Source organism: Limulus polyphemus, unplaced genomic scaffold, assembly GCF_000517525.1.
Source record: "Limulus polyphemus unplaced genomic scaffold, Limulus_polyphemus-2.1.2 Scaffold1140, whole genome shotgun sequence".
NCBI classification, from domain to species: Eukaryota; Metazoa; Arthropoda; class Merostomata; order Xiphosura; family Limulidae; genus Limulus; species Limulus polyphemus.
In genome coordinates this window covers 270,758-293,594 of record NW_013666750.1, presented here as the reverse complement: position 1 = coordinate 293,594, position 22,837 = coordinate 270,758, and the positions used below count along the sequence as shown (strand labels likewise).

Here is a 22,837-nt window from a genome sequence, read left to right as displayed (position 1 = left end):
TAACTAGATCAAATTGACTGACCCCATGTTGGAAGAGTTAATTAAATTTTGAATGTAATTCAGTGACTTTCAGAGAAAAGTGTTTAAATGGATGGTCATCACAAAACAGTTAATGACTGTTTACAATGAAAATGAGCATTTTTGTTATTTAAATATGCTGCTTATAGCATTTTCAGTAAAACAAGTGCATAATCTGCTCATGTCTTGAGTCAATTTTGTAATTTATTTTTAAAATTACAACACTGTACAATTTTAACATACTTTTTCTGAGTTCTTTCAATTCATCCCCGAATTCAATCCTCTCAGATGAAGGTAAGTCCTAACATACCTTCACCAGATTCTATGGCTGACATCACTAAATCAATTAGCTTGGGTAATAACTTGTGAAAATAAAACTTGATTCAAATAATATTGGTGGAAGAGATTGTTACAAGTAAGTTCAGTTTTACACCAGAAGCATAAACAAACAAAAAAAGTTTAATGAATTTAGAGTACTTGTTGGTAGTTGTGTATGACATTCTTCTTCACTAAAATGTAGTTTAAAATAGAAGTAAATAAACAGATGCCTTTTAACAGTGCTGACAGTGATAAATGCTTGATACAAAAACTGTAGTTATGTCCATGATATATCATTTGTATTTGAAAAATCAAATAATATATACAAATGCTTTACCAAAGACAGACAAAATTTTCTTTTTATGACTTGAAAAAGTAAAATTTTATACCCATTCTAGAGAGAATTGTAACTAACGAGTAATTAATAAAATTCTGCACTACACATAAAATAACTGTGTAAAGGAAAGGCATGAAGACTAAAATTTATATCAAAAGCAAAAAATTTTCAGAACTTTTCTTACTTTGTCCTTGCTACTTTTCTCATTTTCTACTGAATTGATCCTTTTCTTTCTTGGGTCATCTTTAACAGGAGACTGAGAAGAATGAGAAGAAGATCTTGAAGAAGATGAGGATGATGAAGATGAGTGTGATGGCTTTTTTCTGTAAAAGAAATATGTTCTTGAGAAAATTCTGTAATAAATAACCGTAAAATAATAACTTGTAGATATTGTACGAAATAAAAATCAAATTCAAAATGCATTATAATTTACTGAAATACAACACACCTGAAGACAGATCCACCAATTTAAGATATCATCAAAATGAGACCAAAATACTTAACTGATTATTATATCTAAAGCTGACAAGTCAATTAATTAATAATACTGACAAAGTAAAACCAAAACTAGGGGTTGCAATCCCAGGATTTATAGAAGAAAATTACAGGACTTTTAGGATTGCATCAACCATTTTGTGACTAGGAAGGTGTCACCGATACTTTCTCACTGTGACAATACTAAACCAAATTGCATGAAACTCTGGATAAATTTTTTAAATACTATCTAGTTTTGGCTTTAACCATCTCTCTATGGACAGGTCAAATGGGAACATGTCATGCCATTTTAGTTATTTTCAAAATTTAATTAAACAATTTTATAATAATTGTATGTTAATAAAATTGGCATCACAATGTAGTTTATAATTCAAATTTTAGTACATGTTTTAATTTCTTAATTCGAAAAAGAAAATATTAAAAAAAGACAAATATACTTTTCTGTGTGGATGTAGTGTGTCTTCTTGTCTCAATGTTCAGATTATATTTTATTACGCCTACCATACAACATTTATTGTGGTTAACAAATTCTGATACCTGCAAGCTAGAATATAGAATGAGAACCTCCCAACTTTATGATTTGCCAAGATATTGATATATTTTGCAAATCTCCAAGAGTAGATCCACCTACTACTTCAATCTTTCAAAACCTCTTGTTTACTCACACCCACTTCATTTAAGTACACGTTTATAACCAACAGAAAGAGCACATTCCATGCTATGTATATCAGACAGTAGTTTGTAATTGACTTGAAGGGGAAACTTGTAATTTGACTGGAAATGTTGAAGTCTGTTGATTAAGTCACTGCACTGAACATAATGAGATTTTTTTTAACTCACATATAGATAATTTTTTTTCTAAAATGCATCTTTGAAATGTACAAAATTAATTTGTCTTCCCCTTCCATTAAAAACAAAGCTCAGCAAGTATAATGTGCACGTACATATTAATTTCGTACCATTGCAAGTACTAGAAATCAGTTTTCTTATATATTTTTAATCTGTTGTTTATGTTTTAAGAAAAATAACTAAAACTTAGCATTTATGAGTAACTAGTAATAATGTATATATGTATACATGTTCATAGCACCAATGCATCTTGTACACCTATACTCCTAAATTTTGACCATCCCAGGAGGGTAACTAATATCCAAATACCTACCAAGTTTATTGTATCAGCTCAAAATTTGTATAGAGCCATATTATGTTTTCTCAGACTTTTTATTACTTTAGATAACTCTTGTTGTAACCACCATACTATAAATAAGCTGATAAATCCTCTCCCACAATGTTCTCAGAGCTGGGATTACAATAAACTCTGTGGGAAAGTTCTGGTAAATGCTCCACACAAGTTTATTTGCTATTTACAGTGTCACATGAACAATCTAATAGCAGGATCAGTGATTCATTGCTTTATGATCAGCAGGTTTCTACTTCAGCTGCTAACAGTAAAATAAACATAGGAAATAGATGTGAAAATGTTAGAAACTCACTTTATTTCACATTTTTCAACCTTTAAAGTTGGTTGTGAGGTTTGTCAAATTGACAAACGGCATATATAGTTAGGGTAGAGGAAATAACTAGTTTTTCTGCCAAAAAAAAGTTTAATACCTATTTAGAAGGTTTTAGAGATTATCCAAATAAAATTTGAAAATTTTCAGATGAAGTATTTTTAATCTTAACACAAAAATCACCTTGCACTGGGAACAGTCAACATTGACTCCATAAATTCATGGAAAAGTTTTTAGTAATAATACTTAATTAGAAATTCTGATTATTTTGTCTACAAAATACTTGTAATGTATTCTGAAAGCTTGAAAAACTTTGTGAAGATGCACAAAACATGTTAAGAGCTATAGTATGGAAACTCCAATGGCTACTTTGGGGTCATGTGGTTGTTGTGATCCACCGAGGCAGTAAAGAATGGGTTAAAAAAATTGTTATAATTTTATTTCAAATTTGTATCAAAATTTTTCTTTTATTCTTTTGTCTCAATTTATTTTTAATATTTTGCATTTGCAAAATCATCACTACTAGAAATCCTGACTTCATAAGCAGAAAAATGTCATATGCTCAAAATTCCACGTTCATATTTATTGCTCATTTGTTTCAGACATCTGCATTACCTGTCTCTAGTTATAAATGATAGACTGAAAGGAAAGCAGCTAGTCAACAACACCCATCAAAAACTTTTGGGCTGCTACAACTGAATAGTGAGATTTGACCATTACTCATATAATGCACAAATGGTCCAAAATCTGGAGCATGATTTTGTGGCCACCGAACACTGATCATGGACCCTCAGGTACACAGTTTGGCATGTTAACACTGGGGTATGCCCAGACTCTTTGATTAATATTTTTGGTCACTACAAGCATATATTACTTATTTATCTTTTTACAAATGTCCCTTTATTTTGTTTAAAATTTCAGTCACACAATCAGTATTTGGTATATGAATGACAGGTTTTTAATTTGGACACATTTGTAAATTTTTTTTTTCCTAGCACTGTTTTTTTTAATTGTGAGTCAATTGGGAATATTTTTCAAAATTACTGAGAGTTAACTGTGGATCTTTTCACAGAAACAACTCAATGCATTATATAATCCAAACTACATATTAGTCATTTAATTTTGTATCAAAACAGACTACAAAGCAAATTACTAAGTAAACATTAGTATGATGTTACGTGTATGTGTCATGTTAGTCTATACAATTACATAAAACTCAAACAGAAACAAATGAAAATCACAAATATAAAACCTACAAAATGGATGAAGTAAACAGAATATCAACAATTAAAAAATGAAAAACATGTAATTGTTATAATGATGAAACTACAACAAAAAAATTTAAAAATATCCATATAGTCAGAATGATATTAAAAACTATGAAACTTTTTAGTCTGTTTTCATTTTTACCTAAGGAAGACATAGGAACATAAAGATACTTCTCTTAAACAAGTATCAAAAGGCAAATTTAAATATTAGCTTTTAAGCTACAGATCAGATTTTTAACCCTTACACTTCCTGCAAGTTATTGTACAAATCTGTTTCAACTACTCCTACAGATGTGCTTCAGACTTGCAGCTCAGTTTCTCTTTCTCTCATTTATATATTGATTATACTTGATATATGGTACGCTGTTTACCATTACAAATACTAATGTACATTAAAAATATTTTAGGCATCAATATCATTTAAAGTTATTTTGCTAAGTATAGGTAAAAAACATGTAAAGAAACACAAAGGTAATTTAAAAACTAAATTTATTACCTAGCAGGAGGAGACTCCTTACGGGTGAGTGGGGGTGGTGTAGGCCTCCGAGGAGGGCTTCTGCGTCTAATTGGAGATCTCCTTGGTGGTGACCTCTTCCTCGGACTTGGTGATCTTCTTCTTGGACTTGGTTGGTGATCTTCTTCTTGGACTTGGTGGTGGTGGTGTTCTTCTTCTAGGGCTTGGTGGTGATCGTCTTCTTAGACTTGGGGATGTTCTCCTTCTTGGACTTGGGGATGTTCTCTTCTTGGACTTGGGGATGTTCTCTTCTTGGACTTGGGGATGTTCTTCTTCTTGGACTTGGGGATGTTCTTCTTCTTGGACTTGGGGATGTTCTCTTCTTGGACTTGGGGATGTTCTCTTTCTTGGACTTGGGGATGTTCTCTTTCTTGGACTTGGGGATGTTCTTTTTCTTGGACTTGGGGATGTTCTCTTTCTTGGGGTTCGTGATCTATGTTTAGGTGATTTTGATCGATGCCGTGAGGAATGACTATGTGACCTATGAAGAGAGAACCAAAATAATTTACACATTTACACACTATCGCCACTGGTAAACTTTACTGCAGATGACACATGGTTTTAGTGTCTTACATTCAACATTTTATTAAATTACATTTTGTTTACGTTATACCAATTAGTATAGCATAAAATCTTAGCTAATAATCCATATTTTAATAGTATACAAGTTCTACAAGGCAATATTTTAAAAAATCCTGAATTTCCCCTAGTATGACATTTTCTCTAGGCATCTTCTTTTCTCTATTTTGTCCACTACCCCTCCAAAAAGTATGAAATTAAATGTAAATTGCTCACTATAAAATTGTCATTGCTCAGACAAACCATAATCTTTTAAGCCTTCAATTTTGTTTGGTTACAGAGCTATAAAATAGAAAATCACACCCCTCCTGCCACATCCTCTCTTTCAGGATTTGTTAATAATTCTCTCTTATGCTTAATCATATATTACCTATAACCAATAGAAAGCCAAGGTTTTCATCTATCAAATGACATACTGTATATCATTGTGTTCTGAACAGAATATCGTTAATTTCACTAACAGTACAAGATACATTCCCGTGAAAAAGTTAATTACTAGCTTTCATGAATTTGTAACAGCTCTTGTCATACAGTTAGAAAACCAGAAAAATTGAGAGTTATGAGAAATTGTTTACTTTTTTTAGAAGTGAATATGTCTACTTTTTGCATGTTATTAGTCTATGTTCTTAGGCGCATTATTTAATTAAATAAAACTTTAGTGCATTACTACCATTAGTATAAAAAAGGTAAGGTTAAGTGTCATCAACAATCTACAGCAAGAAAAAGTACTTTCTTTTTTCATGTATATTCTTTATTTATTATTATAAAAGTAACTCGTATGTAAAAATAGGGATATTTTTAAGTTATTTAAGACTAGATTAGGTAAAATAAGTAATAATAATATAATTAAAATGGTTCATGAAGCATGCATGTGAGCAGCTCGTGGGTAATGTAAATCAATAGCATAATGTGAGTGTTGAAAGTGGATAACAGAAATCATGCCTACAGTTACTACTTTAGTTGCTACCTCTTCCTACAAAGTCACCCTGACCATTGCACAGTGTATACCATGTTTTAAGCATATACACAGTGAGTTCTTATAGCTTATACAATACATTTGAGAGGCAATAATGAATACTGTAATAATATATTGTAAATAATTTGTGTGAAAGTTAGGATTTTTGTGTTATTTATCATAGCATCCACCCCAACATCTTTTTAAGTTCGTAACCCGAACAAAAGACAGGTACCTCAGCTTGTTAAACAGAAATCAGCTTTGAAATTATTCAGTTGATTTCGATTCATTTTTACCTCAAAATTTCAGGAGTAAAAACATTTAAGCTTCAAATCTGCAAAGATAAAACTTTTTTCTAGTTCAAATAGTCTGCAATAAATGAATTTGAAGATTTGTTTATTGGTTTTTTGGGGGGGGGGGGGGCACACAAAGTTCAAGTGGTTGTATATAAATTCCAAACCTCTAAAGCTCAGAAAACCATAAATGTTTCATCTGTAAACTAGGTTCATTTTCTTCCATACAATCTGTTTGGCATACAGTTTTTTTCTTTTAATATATGACTTGTCAATGTCGAAGCTGTTGTTATTATATTAGACTCTTTTATTGTTTGTATTTCTTTAAAAAGAACTAACTATATCATAGCTTTGTATCTTTTCTTTACCATGTAAAGGTAAATTAATTTTATTGGCATTCCTGCTTATTTGATTATTTTGTTGAAATAATTTATCTGGCAATTGCTCTACAGTTTTAAAAAGCCCCATGTAACTTAATTTCACACCATAGTCTTACCCTGGACTTTGGCAAGAACTTAGATATTAGCAGAAGAAGGGAAAGGGGTGGGCATTCTTTTTTCGAAACAAATGTACATACTTTCTAAAGACAGTAAATACTGAGGTAACTTCTATCAATATTATAAAATAAATGTTCCACTTACATTAGTTTTAACAATATACAAGCTTCTTTTATACAAAGTCCTGTTTCTAACTTTGTTTTTATTAAAACACAAAAGTAAATACACATGTGGTTCGGGTTGGTTGAAAAATTTTCATTTTATAGGCTTTATAAGTTCACTGGGAGGCCAATAAGCATATGCCAAAACCTGGCTTAAGTCAGCAGTTATGGTAATATTATGAAAATACAAAGCATACAATGATATCATGTAGTGGTTTTCATTTCCTTACAAACTGTAAACTTACCCAAACAAATCTAATTTACAATAAAAATATTTAATGGTTATCATTCTTTAGTTTTACATTCCGTGCTACAAATGTAATTTTGACTACAAGTTACTAATTTTTATGAATATTAACTATAAGAGTGGCTTTTACAATATTAATGGACTGGAAAAAGTTAAAACACAGAGTTCATATCAAAAATTAATTTTAAGCAAATAATAACCTTTCTCTTCGTCTCCTCGCTTGTGGAGATGATGAACGAGATCGGCCTCGTGTGGCATTTTTTGGCTTTGTATCTTTATCATCATGGCTGTCGGCAGAAGACGAACGTCGTTTTTTCTCAGGTTTTGACTCCTTATCTTTTGATGATGGTTTAGGGCTATCCCTGCAATGCAGATTTAAATATGAAAAATTAAAAGGACTTTAAATAAAATACAATTTAGACAAAAACTCTTCAATCAGTATTTATTTGGTTTGCTTTGGATAACACTTATAATGCATAAATTATATAATTTCTTCCATATTGGTATAAAATTGATGATATCATTATAACACAATCCAAAGTAAAGTATTAACTATGGTATACAGAAAAAAACTAACTTAGAGTGAAATATCTTTCAGTATACATTAAAATAAAGGTACAAGGTATTTAAACTGATGAGAGAGCACTTTGTAAAACTTAATATATATGAGTGAGGAATCATCTACTAATAAAATGAAAACAATTCTGAAGCTTTGAACACTGCTATGTGTCAAGTATAGTTGCAGCATTCCATTTAAGAAACTTAAGTTCCTTGTAGATATAATAAAAATGTAATCAATCTGCCTTACCTATCTGATCTGTCAGAACTTCTTTCTTTTTTAACTTTAGTTTGTCCATTTATATCTCCAGCATTCTTTCTGCTCTTTTCTTTTTCATCTATCTTTTTTATATTGGCTTGAATCCTTTCCTGCTCCTCCTTTAGAATTAGGCAAAATCACAAAACAAATTTCAAGAATTTTACACTCTTATGATTCACTGTTTCATTTGTTTATTAACCCTCTCTAAATGACGTTTTTGAACAACCTTGCAACCATCACGTAACCAAGAAACAAATACCTTAACTTAATGGATTAAGCATATCCTCATGAAATTTGGCAAGTTTTTATTAAACATTACATTGAATGAGATGCTTCCTGGATACTACCTAGTGGCAGACTAAAGACAGATCTAAAATACTACTTTTACACAGATGTGGCTCTAAATATACAAAGAGCTAAGTGGATACATAACTCCCAATTAAAAGAAAAATAAAGTAAAATCAGAATATTAAGATGTTAAAGACAGTCTGAAATTTGACTCTGGAATAAAAGTATGGTACTTACACTGAGCTGTGTTGAATTATACTGTTCATACAAGAGTAATTTACTAATATTATATCAACATTCATTCAAGAAAATAGCATTATCATTGTAAAGGTATTCAGTGGTTGTTGTAATATGACCTTTTTAATGAGAGCAGTAAAATTTTTAGGAATTGAGTAAATATGCACTTTGCTATACAAATCATGGATTTCTGTTTACATGTAACAAATTATAGCATTATATGCTTACACATTACATGCCAAAATGGGTAATTTCATGAGAGATTTGTTCTTGTTTTCAATACATCATAACTTTCTTTTATACTTTCTGAAAAAAAACAAGATAAACTATTGTTGTTTCAGTTATGCTTAAATTATAAGGCAAATACTAGTTTCTATAGCATCTAAAAATTTAAAATGTCCAGAATAGTCACAGTTTGAATTGTCCTTTCACCCTATGTCAGCTGGTTGGTCACCTGGTGCATGTCACAACATTTAACAGTTATATTCAACTTTCATTTAAACAACCTTATTACTAATATATATATATATAAATAAATTTGGCATCATAATGTATTTTACAACCCAAAGTTTTATATTACCTATGTTTTAATTTCTTTAAAGGCATTCTCAATTCTAATTTCTCCAACCCATGATAGAATCCTGCCAATCCATCCATAACTTTCAAGGTAGTTTACATAAAATGTGTTCTTCTTGGATACACATTTATAACCAACAGAAAGTTGTTTTTTTCATTTTAAGCTTGCAACCATCCATTTAAGTTTGGAAGCAACAGGTATTTGTCAAAAGGAAGTTGTTGCTCATAACAGTATCGTGACTTTTTTTTTATCCTATTTATAACTTAGCCAGTTAACCCTTTCCAGACGGGTCACGGGTCAAAGGCCATGTCATCACGTTTGTTGACTTGCTTTCAAAATTTTATTAACCTACTATTTCATGAATTTATGTCAATAAGTTTGGTATCAAACTGTAGATTATAATTCAAATGTTACTATTACACATTATTTAATTTCTTAAAAGCAGTTGAACATCGATTTTTGTGTGTCACTTGGTATTTTGAATGCAACACTGGTTCAAATTAGATGTTTGCGATGTCAAAATACTAAGTCTATAGTTTCATATGAATTAGGAACTCAAATTACCAATATTGACAAGCTAGAATATAAAATAAAAACCTAATATCTTTTCTATTTGCCAAGATATCACTCATGTACTGAATCAAACACGGTGGCCCCTACTCACTTCTTTCCAATTTTGGAAACAGTCCCTTATATACACTTACTTCAATATATGACATGTGAATAACCAATCGAAAGCTCAAAATGTCCCCCTAGTGGCTTTCTCAGCCATTTTAAAATGTTATGATGCCATCTTGTTCTTTCGAACTAAGATTTCGAGGAGATAAATTGTGTCTTTAGTCTGCTTGAAATTTCATATTTTTTTAGACCCAAATACAGCTTGGTTACTAAGCTTGATAAATTATAGTGGGATTTTATGGTATCGATATAGTAATTTATGATTTTTTGGTTATTCAAAATAACCTAAAAACATTTTAAGGCTTAGAAACCTATATCAAGCAGCAACTGAGTACAAAGGTTGTAACTAGAAGAGATAATTGTTTCCTTTACTTCTTTCTTTACTGTTCTGTTTTAAGAAAAATAAGTTTAAGAACTTATTTCGAAATAGCAATAATCTATATAAACATATGTATATTAATTGAAATGTGACTGTATTTTAAAAAATACTAGTCTACTAAAACATAGCCAAGATAGGTCACTTTGTGAAGGCTAAAGGTCAGTTTTATATTATTGGATACGGTAACATGAGAGCACGTGTGCCTCGTCATTGTGACTTCTGTAATGTTAGCCAGGCATGCCTGAAAGGTCAATATAATAAAAATAATAAATATATATATATATAAATGTATAATGTTATGAGATTTAAGCTATTTAGTCTAAACATTTGTGTTTTCCTGTTATAATTTGTTGTCATTCTTAAATGAAAGAGGCATAATATATATTTATTTCCTCTTTTTTTTGGTGGTTACAAGATCAGTCAAATCTACTGAACCCATACAGAGATACAAGTGAAAATAACATATAAAATATAATGTTTTTTTCTTAAGAAATGTTTGATAACTATCTGAACATTATAAAGATTTTGCAAGAGAAATGTTAAAAAAAAAAAAGGCATGAGAAAAACATTGCTTAACAAACCTTAAGACTTAATAAAAAAAATTTGATATTTTGAGTATGAAAGCATTGTAATGTTTACTGATAATCTGCCAAATTTCATAACATATGCTTACTAATTTAAAAGTTAGAGCATTAAAACTATAACAAGCACAAAATGATTATGAGGTCGGTCCCAGGGACAGAGCCCGTGTTGAAAGAGTTAAATAAGAGTAATTTTGGAACATAATATTCTAGTGACAGATTTATTTTGTGTATTCTAAAACAAAAATCTGAAATTTATATGAATATTTGTTTGGACAACAAACTTATAAGAGAAAAACTAAGCCTTTTTAGCTATGAGTTCCAGTGCATGATTTCACACCTCAAAGTACACTGCTGTACAAGAATCTGCTAATGCAATGCATTTCCACTTTGATGTATTGCATTCCACAGCTGAATAAACTACTTATATGGTACAAGCCAGATAATAAAACTATCAAATTGAAAGAAAATAGATGTGAAAAGGTTAACACTGAAACTGTGAATATCACAAGTATGTGGCAGAAAATGATGCATTCCAAGAAGGAAAAAAATGATATTATTTATTTTATTTCATAATTTTCAAATTTTCATTTCACTGTGCATTGATGATTAAGTTATAGTTAGTATTAAGATAGAGAAAAATAGATAAAAAATAAAGTTTAACTTCAAAAACTTTTGATATTCACTTAAGAAGCTCTAGACATTAACCCTTTTACAACAGGCTCCTGCAATTTGCAGGAGCTCATCTTGGAAAGGTTACATGTGCAACAACACATACAGTAACTCTATGCTTTATTAACATTTCCTCATAAGATCTAATAAGATTTTCTTGGAGATTATGCATACCTTGTATAGAAAGAATGACATTATTTAAATTAAATCTTTCTAATAAAAAGTTATTTGCACTCAACTCTGAATAGTTGAAGGTAATTTTCATTTTAAGTTATTTGCATAACCTGTAGAATCTCCTAAATCAATATCAGAAGTTTTAAGGTAAATTTTTATATTTTATTTTCTCTACCATATCACTAACTGTAGATATTATCACCAACATACAGTGCAATGAAATGTATATAATTTTCATGCACTCAATACCATAAACCTTGAGAACCAAGGCAAAGTTTGAGGTGTATTTAAAAAATGTTAAAACCTGTCAATTATGCATTTTAAAATATAAATAATACATCATTAACTAAAATATAAATGCAAAACCTAAATCCAATTTAACTATCTCTCTAACAATAACATAGTTAGTTAAGAAATATGCCAGTTACATCTACCCAATGACGACAAACGAGCTCAAATTTCAAAATAACTATTGTTGGATTATAGTGTAATATGAGCTCTCTCTAATGGTTATAAACATGTGCATTAAATAAGTACATGTAAATCTCAAGGCAATCATAGAAGGTGGGTATGGAATCTGTCAGGGGTTCACAGGAAGAATTTCTCTTATTACAACTAATCTCAGCCAAAGAACTTTGGAACATACATGTAAATAGCACCATAAATGTAGTTTTCTGGTTCAAATTAGAGATTGTGAAAGTTCAGATTTATGAACACTCATGCATCACTTGACAACAAAACTGAAGTTTATGTATTTTTCTATTGGTTTCTCTTGAAATAAAGGAATTAAAATATAGATAATATAAAACTTTGAATTATAAAATACACTACCAATGTATGTCAGTGAAATTAACATTATAGTGTATGTTATAATTTGAACTTGTTTAAGTCATTTAATTAAATTTTGAAAGTAATTCAGCGACTTGCACAGATTAAATTTTAAAGGGGTGCCCATGTCGAAAGGGTTAAGCAAATTAAATAGGAAAACTGAGATGAAAATAATTTTTCTTATTCTTAGCATGAAAATCGCTTTGCACTCATACTGAGTAAAGGATTTGGAAATTCATAGAAAGGTATTTATTATAAATACTTAATTAAAAATTCTGATTTTTTTGTGTATAATGGACATGTAATGTTTACTAAAAGCTTGCCAGATTTTTGTGAAGATACATATATAGTACATTCAGAAATATAGCATGTATAGCTTAATGGTTTTACAAGGTCAGTCAAACTGACCATTGGCTTAGGGTTAAATAGACATAATTAACAACTGTGCACTACCAAACTAAACTGAACAAATAGAGCGTTAACAATGGAGAGTTATAGAAATCTGGTTTCTTAACCTGTCAGGGATAAAAAGTTATGTTCTTGACCAAATTCTTGGCAACTGTCAGCTAAATGAGAATAAACATTAGATATTTTTTGTCCTAAGTTATAAATTTTAGCATTAGACTATATGTTATCTTGTTTTGATAGAAAAAGACAAGTTCAAGATGACCAAGTATTCAAAACAATTTTGTTTCAATGAGTCTATTAACAATTGTTCAAATAACTTCAATAAATGTGTCCTTCATTCAGCCACTTGCACTCAATATTTTCTACTCATCTATATAAATATCAGTATTTTTATGTATGTTTTAAAGGAACTAGATTTCTGTCTTTACACTATGAAAACTATTTAGTGTCTAACACAGACTTACAAAAACATTCATTTCCTCTACATAATTACTATAATTACATTTGGGGATGTTGAATAATAAGCCATCTTTCACTTGGATTTATGTTCCTTGAATTCTTGCAAAATAACTGCCTCTTTGTAGTGCCATAATGACACGTACCTTACAAGTGTAGTACTTCTTGCCTTACTATATTTTCTGCTTAGTGTTTCTGTATCAGTTCAGTGACAAACCACAGTAACTTTTATCATTATTTATTTTCAACTCTGTTTTTAGCCATTTTTGAATTCCTTAAAATAAAGCTATTGTTTGAACTTAATAAATTTAATCTGATTAACTCTCTGAATACAGACTTGGTCACTTTGAATAACCTTGCTACCACAAAACTATACATACAATAACTGAATGAACTATGAGTATCTTCACAAAATTTGGCAAGCTTTTAGTAGGCAAATCTGTTGCATACTAAAAAACAAATCATATTTTCTAATAAAGTATTTTTTTGTAAATTTAAGGAGTCAGTTAGACTTGCACCCTGATTAGTTTGAGTGCAAGATGATTTTCATGTTAAGAATAAAAACACTTTTTTCATTTTACAGTTTTTCTATTTCATTTTCATAATTTCTAGAACCTACTAAATGAATATCAAAAACTTTTTCAGTACAACTTTATATTTTATCTATTATTTTTTTCTACCTTACCATTGACAGTAGCAAAATATGAATTAAATCTAAACTACCATTTTTTTCTTTCAAGAATGACTGCATTATTGTAAGTTTGTTTGTAATTAGTCACAAAGCTACACAATGGGCTATCTGTGTTCTGCCCACCACACGTATCGAAACCTGGTTTCTGGCATTGTTAAGTCTGCAGAAATACGGCTGTGCAACTGGGGGGCAATTATTGTAAGAAGACAATTACACATAACTTAATCTCACAGTCAATGCTAATAAGACTCTTCAAATCTAGATTCTTTTACTATTATTGCTACATGGCTACACTTCGAAAGCCAAAAAACATTTATCATGGACAGCTTTTGATAAACAAACAACCAAATTACAAGCACACCATAAATTACAATCATACTTCGTGATGTGCACATGCTATGATAGAAAGTATCAAAAATATTTTTATCTAGTTTTTTTTCATTTAAGTTTTCTTATCTAACCTAATAAACTTTTAATTTTTACATTTTCTTTACTTTCAAGATAATAAATAAAAATACCCCAAAACCAAGAGATTTAGTACTTACTTGTGGACTCATCTTTTTCTTATTAACAGATGAAGCACTATAGGCCTACTTATTTGTAATGGTGTTGGTGGTTCAAAACTTTTTTTTTATCACAAATATGCAATTTAGAACACAAAATGCTATCATACACATACAAAAAAAAACAATTTTCTAAAATCACTATAATTTAACTGGCTTTCTAATTAAGCTGTAAAAAAGTTAACAAAAACATCAGCTGGTTTAGTTGAACACCACAGATGCAAACAATAAAACTGTTGCTAAATATTTACAAACCTAGCACCTCAACAAACTAGCCTCATAACGAATTTTGTAAAACAAAATATTTTCTTTCTATTGGTTATAAATAATCCAATAGCAAATGTCAGAGAGAACTGACATTTTTTGAAATACAGGATGAGACAGAAAGGATGTAGTTGTGGGTTTGACTTTCTTGTTTATATCTCAGTAAAGCAAGAAGCTTGGGAACTATAGATTTATACTATGGCTGATCAATATCTATAATTATGCAACTGGTGTCAAACACAAAAGATCAAATAGGGGTAGAAAAAAAATCAAAATGGGCAATTCTGAGTGAATAAGCATCATGTGAAGCAGTGAAGTGAATATCTATTAAACTTTCTTTTGAAATTAAAACTTGTATAATATCAAAATTTAAATTATAAACAAGTTTACTGACATCCATTGATAACAAATTTAAATTCTGAATATAACTTAGTAAAAAGGTTTGGACATGCACACTTTTACCCACCCAAATTCAGGGAGTTAATGCATTGACTGCTGATTCATCATGTAGGGTACAGTCCACTTCTGACAGTTGAATGCGAGTGTGCTAAATACAGTGTACTGCTCATTAAAATTATGCATGCATTTAAAGCAGTCAAAGGGTCAAAGCATTCAGAAAAGTAGCCTGACAGAATTTGTTTCAGAATTATACAAGTTTATTGAATTTCACACAAAACTACTCAAGGGCTATCTGTGTTAAATGTCCCTAACTTTGAAGTGATAGAGGGAATGCAGCTGGTCACTATTCAACACCATCCATTGCACTCTTGGGCTACTCATACCAGATTAAATAATGGGAGTTGAACATCACTCTTATAATGCACCCATAACCTCAATGTGCAGAGTGCAATTTAGGTGTCAAGAATTATCAGATCCACAGTGTCACCCTAACCACTAGGTCTCACTGAGAATGAATTATAGGGAATGTATTACATTTGAAATACTGATTAACAATTCCTTTCATACAACATTTTAATAATAAACTTTAAAATCTATTACATGTAACTCTAGCAATTTAGAACACCACCAACCTGTCTTTTCTTAATCTCTTCTTTCTTTTGCTCTAGGAATTCAGCTGGAATACCACCAATGTTTTCTTCAGCACTCAAGAGAAGTGTCCACAACTCCCCCATAAACTCACGAGCATTTTTTCCATTCAGAAATCCAGTCAGGTTGATCTGCATAGTTTTAGCATCTGGATACTATAAAAATAAAGTGAAAGACAGGAAGAAAACCAGCTGAGTACTGATGATGATGAACATGCCACCTAAATCTAGCTTATACTACTATATCTCTATAAACTGACCTGTCCCACATAACCTGTAACATAACCAACCTCCTGTCTTGTATCAAATAATAAAATACTATAGTGTTTTTTTTTACACAGTGAAAGGCTTATGCAGGAAGTGTATGGATAATGTAGAAGCTCACACATGATCATGTTACTCGAAGTCTAAATAATTACTAATCCTGAATTTTTTTATGACAGTAACTGACTGTCCATGGTTGAAAGTTACATACAAGCATTATAAAACTACATAGTGTTTTTAAATGTCAGAATTTAAATTACTCATAACTGTAGGAATTTTCCAAATTACTAATTTTTTTAAAGAAATCGCATTGCAATTTTACAGTAAGCTAATAACAAGACACATGTTAAGTTTCAAGTCAATTCACCAGTGAAAATTAATAGTACTGAAAATTTAGACATTTCAAAAAGATAAAAACTTGCACAATAGCAATGAATAAATTTTTCAAAATACCTCAGAAAATATTTTTCCTTATTAATTGATTTTTAAACATATCACAGAGTTATGAACACCAAATTTAGAACAACTTGTCATTGTTTGAAGAATTATGCATTAACTGTTACAGAAGTACCTATCACTGACCATATACCTGTTTTGAAACTATTTATCACTGACTGTGGAACTACCTAACAACTGTAGTCATAAAAATTGTTGTAGAATTACCTATCACTATTTGTAAAACTACCTAATACTCATTGTATAACTACTTAACATCCCATTTGAAAGAGCAGGAATTTAATAATAAATTTAAGAATTGAAATATTTTATACCTAACTCGTCTGAAGTATATAAACCAGATTGAAACATTTTGTTATAATGTTGAAGAAAAATATACCCAAACCATACATTTATTTATAAAATCAAAGTTAAAAACATGCATCACAATATTAACGGACAAGTTTTAAACAAGTGGATTTATCTATATTTAAAGAAGTTGATTTAAGTTTACAACATACAGACCTAGTTTTAAACTTAATAAATCAGGTTTGACTGCTTAACCATTATTGTCAATGGTTTGTTAAAGAACAATAATTTTTAGTCTTCACAATATCAAAACCTGTCAAGCATAAAAACCCTTTAGTATGAATTTACCACTAAAGCAAAATACAACGTCAATAAAAAATAATGCATAAAACAATAACAGTTTGAAGATACTTAAAATGTATATTATGCCTTTTTTTGCAGCCATTTTCAACAATTGTACTTGTATGTATGCATTCACACCTAAAATCTATGAGGCTGACAAACTACATAACCTAAGCTTCCTTAAATCATTCTACAATCATTCTAGTAAACCACTTGTGCTCAGGTTTCCTGTTATTTCTTCTGTTACACAAGGTTTACCATTACTGCTGGACCACCACTGTCTGGACACTCACCATGTTAAGACCCACCTAGAAGACTGAACCAAAATTGTATAAGTCACAGACACAAAACTATACCTTACATGAAATCAAATTCTTAAGCAAGAAAAAAGCTAGAACAACATCCATATGGATGAACCAAAAAAAATTAAAGCATTAGTACGATTAAAATATATGCAACTTGCATATAATATAATCTGTATATATTAACATGATGTAATGTTTCTTAGAGTTCATAATATAGAAGGGTTTATAAACAATTCAAACAACTAATCTTTTACTTTCATTAAAAATTTAAATGTTTTTGAAGCAACCTAATTAAAATCTCAGTGTACCACACAATTTAAACACTACCACATAGTGTCTTTTTAATATCAATAAATGTGTTTCCAACAGCCTGGAAACTTTATATTGCTCAAATTAATTACTACCGACTAAAATAAAATCTGTTTTTAAGTTGAAAGAAAGAAAAAACCTAACAACCTAGTCAAGTAAGATAATAAGTTGTTCTTATAACTGATCAATTACATACATTTATGTTGTTTTAATGTTGCTTGGTACAAAAAAAAAATTTTAATTAGTGCATAGCTACATAACTAATTAATACAAAAATTATTTAAATAGTGGAAATTAAACTACTAAGAAGAATTTGTAATAAAACTTCACAATACAGATGCATAACACCTCATTTATAATTGCATAAAGTTTATTCACACTTTATAAACTACAGCATTTCATGCTTCAGCATGTTTATCACTAAACATAGTTCACAAGAATGTATTTGTGTTACCCTTTTAAGCAAACTCTTCATATGTGTCTTACGTTATTGAAGTTTTCCAAAACAATTATTTTTGTATTTTGAGACAATAACAATAGTATTTTGTAAATTAAAAAACTGAAATTTAAAAAAAGAAATAAAATTTATCAATTTTGTAAGTTAAACTGCTCTAGTATTACTACATAAATAATAATTAAATTTAAGATCTCTAGTCAATATCTTGACATATTCTGCTTGTTCCAGGTAAGGAAAAGTCTTAGAAGAGTTATGACTGCCTCAAGCAAGGCATGAATTTCATAAAAAAATATATTCACAGTCCCAACACACTTACTGTATATTTTACTTCTCAGACCTATTCAAACCTGTATAAAATTACCAGTAACCTTAAAGCAATTAAACTTGTATCCAGTTTCTCATATCAGGATATTACAGTGAAAAGCATGAGAACATCTGAAGAACAAACATTGCACAATGAATACAACTCGTACCATGACTACTGTACATATATGAAGTAAATAAACAATGAAAAAGTTACAAAGTCTCACTAGTACTTTGTTTTATAGTAGTTCCTTCTCTCCATGAAAAAAGAACATTTAAATATGGAATGTGTACTTATGTTTCAGTTATAAACTTATAAATGTAATCAATAGCTTTTACTCTGGCTGTCCTAACTACAAATTCAGTTTTCTGAAGAGAAACCTGCAACTTGCTTCCTTTGTTTACTTAAAACTATTTAATCAGTTGGCTAATTAACTAGCTTATAACTTATTCTGATGAATATATGTTGATCACCAAATTCTATATAGAGGTTTTTTTCTTGATAAAGTTTGTTTTTTACAACAAAATAGTAGATACCTAGAAATGTTCAGAAAAGCTATATAGCTTTCAGTTTCCAAAAATGTTTGAAAGAGACAGGAACAGAAAGAAAAAGGCTTCAATTTCAATACTTTTACTAGATATCATATATCACTTTCATATTATTCATACCAATAAGAAGCTCAATTGATTAACCCTTTCTGGACTGGAGTGTGAAATCCCTTGATTTTTCCCTTTTTATAGTGTAAATTTCTAACCAAACTATATGAACCTTAGCACAAACTTTCTAAATATTATTTGGTTTAAGTTTAAACAATTTATACAATTTAATTTAGTTTTCTATAAGTTAAGTCTTAAAATTTTCAAAATTTTGTAGACAATTCTTTTGAAAAAAAAAAAGCATTAAAACTTCCTTTCCTTTAAAAGAGTTTAGATTTTTTTAATCAGAAAGTTCCATTTTATATATCCAGTCAATTTCAAGAATTAATTTTCCTTAACACATTTCTTTTGAAACTTTATTTTCCCATTGCAGTAGTTAACACTATCAAACTGTGTAAGATAGAAAGATTTATCAGTGAACTCAGACAACCTTTCAAAATGGTATCAAACATATGCACTTTGCTTTCAATAATTATAAGTTATTTTACTTCTGCATGTTTTTTGAATACAATAAACTTAAGAATGATATTCAATAAATAGATGTGAGTCACACTTCAGTAGCTAGAATATTTTGCTGTTGCTACCATACTCCTTAAACCTAATAAGGCTTACCTGATGTCTTTTAATAGAAGAAAATTGTCATGACATTCAAACAAGTACAATTTATTATAAAAAAATTCTGGAACAACAAGAACGACTAAAAAAGTTATAAAATATTTATTAGATCCGTGGTTTGTTCCCTAAGTCTTCTAAGCTTTCCACTAGATTCCATTATTCTTTTCTGCTATAGCTACATCTAATCACATTCTTACAAAACCACACATAACTTATAAAAACACTTTATTAACTTTACAATGATGCTAATAGTTTATAATATGCTCAATCCAATGGCATTTAAACTTTGCCTGTAACTATTTTGAAGGCTGTTCTTCATTAATAGTTGTTCCCATTTTTTTAAGATTTCCTTGCATGCAATAATAAACTGTAATACAGATAAGAAACACCACATCTTGGTTATTTGTATTTTCAAAAGCTGATAGTTTTTTACGATGCTTTAGGATGAATAGAAAATTTCTTTGAAATTGTATGTGTGCTGTTTATGGACAAGACTCTTTGGAGCTAGGCAGAAGTATAAGTTTGAATCTATTTTTTTACATTTTTCTTTACAAATTACACCAAATAAAGATCACAAGATGGAAAAAAATAATTTCTAAAATATATTTGAGTAAAAAATTCTTGAATTAGTAGAATTATTTTTACTCAAAATTTTAAATTTGAAATGTAGATGTGCAATTCACACCTGAAAGGTGCTCACTGGTCCAGAAAGGGTTAATAATATTAAAATTAAATTCCAAAAGTACAAGTCTCCATCCACACTGTTTACTTATTGGTGTAATATTTTTAATAATTCAGAGTTCATAGTCAAGACTTTTAAGTAATTTTTTAGTACCTTAATACAAAAGTAAGCAGAACACACACACAGATATTATTCTACCCATTTACTTTTCATCCTAAATGATTACTTAGGTACACTTCTGGTTGTATCTTGTTTTGCCTAACCAGTACATTACTATAATTACAAGAAACATATAGGCAGAGTATCACAGACACACATTTATAGTATCAATATGCCAAAATTCTCTTATTGGGCTCAAAAATAACAGAACTGGAGGATGGAGAAGTTTATCAGTTTAATAACTAATTACTCAAAGTAAGCAAAGAAATTCAGGTGGAACTTGCTATTAAATATATTAGTGATAAGCATAAAGTCAAAACAAAATGCTTTACTTAGTTTGTTATTTATTCTCTTTTTACAAGGTAACATACAAACTTATTTCTATCATATAAAGTACAAAACTAATTATGCTACTCAAAAGCTTATGACCTATTTATAAGCTTATCTACCTTTCCTAACTTTCAAATAACAAAAGAGAAACATGTTACTTTAAAATACTGTATGGAATATCTGCATAACATCAACTGTCATGCACCTAAAAGCTTGGGTCAAAGCCATGCTTATATCTAATTATCACTTGCATCTCAAAGAAGTAAATAAAGTAAACTGAGACTGAGACTTGTTCTGCAATTTTCTCATTTAATCTTTTCTTTGAAAAAAGCATATCAACAATGAAATCAAATACAAAACATGAAATAAACTATTGTTAAATATGCCCATTAAATACTAGTTTTCTCATGGGTTAATTAAAGAAGCAAGTAACATTTTCTAGCAGCATGCAAAAAGTCCTTCAAAGACCAAAAAGGAGATTGCCTATTTCTGATGATACAAGAATGAAAAGTGAATAAGAAGACAATGCAATATTTTATCCTGCTAAGCTGCTCTATGTGGGTGTTTCTATGTAAAAAAGTACCTGGTTTTGGAACTATATTTTGACAACTTTTTTTTTGTTGTTGTTGTTGTTCACTTTACTACATTATAGAATTATCTGATATATATTCATACTCTTTACTTGTTTCAAGTGTCTATTCCAAAATAAATACCCGTCCTCAATTTTGATGTTCAATAATTTGAAAGGTATATCTAAGAAGTAAATGTATGATTTCAGTTATTCTTTAAAGGCTGTGTATAAAACAGTCCTCAAATTCATGTGTACCATCTCACCAGCAGAAATTGCTGGTCATGTTACATGGACAACCGTGACGTTGGATGAGCAAAAATGCACCATTTACAAATACATGCGATCTGCTAACACAGTAAGTTATGCAAGTAATATGCTTGAAAAGGTATATTAAACATATATGTATAACTTACCTTTACATAAGAGTGAATTTTTCTTCTTATCAAAAAACTCATGATGATGATGATGCAATGTTTCAATAATTTAAGTTTGAAACAAATAAAGATTAGTGTTTTGTACCCATAGGAGTTTTTGAACTGAAAAATGATGTTTCACATTATTATAGATGTCAAAAGTATAAAATTGGCAGCTACTTTTATTACTTGAAGCTGTTCAGAATTAATTATATACAACATAATCGTTTATTTAAGTGTATGTAGTGCAATATTCTTTCATTTAAACTAATGAGTAAATAGGTAGGTGTTTCAATTTTTTTTTATTTGAAAAAGATGAATTCTGGAAAAACAAATCAACGAAGTTACTGTTGCAGTAATCCATAAAACTCACCTATTTTGTTTTAAAGAAGCCTTTAAGGCTGTTAATAGTTGCTTCCCATCAAATCAAAAAAGGAGAGGAAAGCTAAGAACGTTGGAAAGATGGTCTGTAGTATCCTTGGTGTGGGGCAGGCTGGTGAGAAACGAGAAGCCCAGGCCTTTCACAAGTTTGACAATCATTCATTGAAGTCTTTTTGATTTTATAACATCTATTTGTGGGAAATGAAATGTCAAACAATGAGACTAAGCAAAAAAGAAAACAAGCAGCGCAAGCATTTACAGTTTTTCTTTGCTCAAAGCATATAACAGTAAAAACTCTGTAAACTTCCATATCAACCTTACCATGGGTGATGTCTGTAGAGCACATTAAACTTCGCAGCGCACTATTCACTCAAAATCTGTAAGAAAACCATCGAGTTCCTGAAAGAGAACCAAGTTAGGTTCGATATATTTGGAGACAATCATACACCAACA

At 29.8% G+C, this 22,837-nt stretch overlaps 2 protein-coding genes across 2 annotated transcripts in view; both read right to left on the bottom strand.

Moving 5' to 3' along the window:
* The window catches only part of LOC106462314 (serine/arginine repetitive matrix protein 1-like), a 20,715-nt gene extending 16,254 nt beyond the window's left edge, over positions 1 to 4,461 (bottom strand). Inside the window, exons 1-2 of the mRNA XM_022389531.1 lie at positions 4,444 to 4,461; positions 858 to 996 (exon numbers count right to left, since the gene is read on the bottom strand). The gene's annotated coding sequence lies outside the window, so the exon portion shown is untranslated. The remainder of the gene's footprint in view (positions 1 to 857; positions 997 to 4,443) is intronic.
* Positions 4,444 to 22,837, bottom strand: part of LOC106462317 (serine/arginine repetitive matrix protein 1-like) — a 31,040-nt gene continuing 12,646 nt past the window's right edge. Inside the window, 4 exon segments of the mRNA XM_013922222.2 lie at positions 4,444 to 4,942; positions 7,394 to 7,555; positions 8,002 to 8,129; positions 15,838 to 16,008. Of these exon segments, the coding sequence (XP_013777676.1) occupies positions 4,510 to 4,942; positions 7,394 to 7,555; positions 8,002 to 8,129; positions 15,838 to 16,008 (894 nt within the window). The 3' untranslated portion in view covers positions 4,444 to 4,509.